We start from the raw sequence: 2,701 nt of genomic DNA, 5'->3' as shown, positions 1-2,701 counted from the left end.
AACACCTGTGCTGAGCTGTTTACATGTAAGAAGCAAAGCACCCGAATGCCACTGGGTCCGGTTCCCCTGGGCCTGGCCATGGGAGCTCAGGGTGGTCTTGGCAGAGCCTGTCACCTCCAGGAGGGCTGCAGGCACTGCTCTGGTCTATCCTGCCCTGGGCCTGGGGCGGTCTTGACCTTGCTGCTTCCCCTTACAGCCTCCAGTGAAGACCCCTTGCTTGCTGAACTCATGAAGGAGTCTCCTGGTGTGTCCACAGAAGATGAGAGCGTCATGCCCAGCACCAGCCAACAGACAGCCTCAGAGCAGTCTCGGGAATCTGTCTCCCAGGAGACAAGCAGACCCAGGCCTTCTAGTCAGGCCACATCGAGGCCATCACACAGCAACATCCCAGACACTGAAGACAGCAGCTGCTCTCGCAGTCGCGGGCCTGACCGCCGGCGAAAACACTCCCGCCGGCAACGTCGGCCCCAAAATCCACACCTTCGGTCCAGAAGTTCCCATGACAGGACCCATGTGCCGGAATCAACTACTGCCAGCTGCAGGTCCAGGCAGAGACAATCAGGGACATCGCGCAGGCGAAACCGCTCCCGCCGGCCAAGTCGTCCCATAAATCCACACCTTCGGTCCCCGAGTCCTCAGGAAAGGATCTGTTTACCGCCACCACCAAGTCCTCGGAGGCGCAGCCGCAGCGAGGAGGCCTCAGAGACATCTCAAAGCCGAAACCGCTCTCGCCAGCAACGTCGGCCCCAAAATCCACACCTTCGGTCCAGAAGTCGACGTCACAGGAGCCGTGCGAGAGCACCAACTGCTGAGAGCTGCACCTCCACCCAGGAAGCATCAGGGACATCCCACAGGCGAAACAGCTCCCGCCAGCAACGTCGCCCACAAAATCCACAGCTTCGGCCCAGAAGTCGCCGTGACAGCAGCCATGTCCCAGCACCAAGCGCTGGGAGCTGCACCCCAAGCCAGGAAGCATCGGGGACATCCCGCCGGCGAAACCGCTCCCGCCGGCAAAGTCGGACCTCAGATCCATCCGTCCGGTCCAGAAGTCCCCGTGACAGGAACTGCACTCCAGCACCGAGTGCTGGGAGGAGAAACTCGAGGGAGACAGCAGCCAGCACTTCCCAAAGGCAACACCACTCCCGCCAGCAGCGTCGGACCTCAAATTCATCCAGAGGATCCAGAAGTCGCCGTGACACGAGCCGCGTTAGAACACCCAGTGCTGGGAGCCCCACTCACCGCTCAGACGGTGAGACAGGGACCCACCACTGAAACGTTCTACGTCAGACAGGGAGGAGGAGGCCCCCAAAGTGAGGGAGAGAGGTGAGAGCAAAGTGCCCCTCCCACAGCCTGGAAAAGGGTTTTCAGGGCGGGCAGCAGAGGTGCCATGCCCGGGGCCATTGTCTCTCTCCCCTGCAGCATGCCTGTTGTGCCAGCGATCAGACACTGACCCGGACATCTGCGAAGAGGAAACTTTGTGCCCACGAGTTCTGCCTGGTGAGGTTCTCCGTGTGCTTCCTCTGTATTCTGATAGGCAATCCCTGCCACTCTCTCCTCATCAGTGTGTGTCATTTTCCTGCAGGTTTTGCCAACCATTTCCTCAGCACCCCCTGGGTCAAGTAAGACTCACGGGCTTTCTGCCAAGGAATATCCTAGATGTAGTCTCCCGGGCGGCACAGAAGGTGAGAGCCTGACAATGGCAGGCAGATTCGTGCCAGGCGAGGTTTGCTGGAGCTTTGCCGAGACCCCAAGCAAGAAAGCCCAGCCCTTCGAACCAGCTCTGGGACAAGGAGGACTCCTCCGGGGGGTTCAGCAGTGTCTCAGCAGCACCAGGGCCTCACTCTTCACTGCTCGTGTTTCTCCTGCAGGGACAGGCTCTGCGCTCTGGTGTTTCATCCCTCCAGTGCCCCCTCTGCATTTATCAGACATTTATCAAGGACATGTTCACGACGGGGATCCCAATCCCCTTCAGGTTGGTGTCCTTCTCCCGGCTCACAACACAGGGGGTGCAAGTGCTGTGCTGTGGCAGGGTCTGCCCCAGCAGTCCTGGCCCTGCACTGTCCTGTGAGTCCCGGGTTCAGCTTCACGCAGGAGCTGGAAATGGCACAGGGGGAAGAGCAGGGACACCCTGCACCTGCCCGATGCCGGGGCAGAAGGAGCTCATCAGGTTTCCTTTTTCCATCAGACCACCATCATGGGAGGGCAACAGTGCATTCGCTGAGCTGGAGAGAGGCACAGGCATTGTGATGCCAGCAAGCGCCTTTTTCCAGGAGGTAGAGAGGAGGCCAAGGAGGAGGGGTAAGTTGCCAAAGCTGCGTCCCAGGCCCTGGGAACTGCTCCTGTGCTCCTCCTGTGCTGCCGAGGGCACCCGCAGACACTGCTGTGGCCTGAGAGGCAGCATAACCAGATGAGAATATGATGGCTGTCCTAAGCCTGGCAACGGATGTCAAGGCTGGGCTTGGCAGAGCCTGTCTGCTCCAGGAGGGCTGGGGGCTCTGCTCTGGCCTATCCTGCCTAGGGCCTCAGGTGGCCTTCAACTTACTGCTTCCTCTTTCAGCCTCCACTGCAGACTCAGAGCTTGTTGCCCTCATGAAGGACTCTTCTGACCACTCCACAGAACACGAGACCATCACCCCAGTACCAACAACCACCACATCAACCAACAGGCAACATTGGAGCAGTCTCTGCAATCTCCCTCACA

General features: G+C 59.6%; 1 protein-coding gene across 1 annotated transcript; it reads left to right on the top strand.

Annotated features, from left to right (window-relative positions):
• Nucleotides 1-196: 196 nt before the first annotated feature.
• LOC126635033 (uncharacterized) lies at nt 197-2,302 on the top strand (the record flags this gene model as incomplete). Its single annotated transcript, XM_050305956.1, is given in 9 exon segments — nt 197-318; nt 537-790; nt 1,259-1,323; nt 1,420-1,497; nt 1,583-1,617; nt 1,620-1,682; nt 1,869-1,972; nt 2,186-2,223; nt 2,226-2,302. Coding segments are annotated over 9 exon segments (836 nt in total), but the record flags the coding sequence as incomplete, so codon positions are not given.
• Nucleotides 2,303-2,701: the final 399 nt, after the last annotated feature.

The sequence above is a fragment of the Myiozetetes cayanensis genome, unplaced genomic scaffold (genome assembly GCF_022539395.1).
Source record: "Myiozetetes cayanensis isolate MyiCay16 unplaced genomic scaffold, myiCay2020 scf1049, whole genome shotgun sequence".
Lineage (NCBI taxonomy): Eukaryota > Metazoa > Chordata > Aves > Passeriformes > Tyrannidae > Myiozetetes > Myiozetetes cayanensis.
Note: the sequence above shows the minus strand (reverse complement) of the source record. Positions and strands in the feature narration are given on the sequence as shown.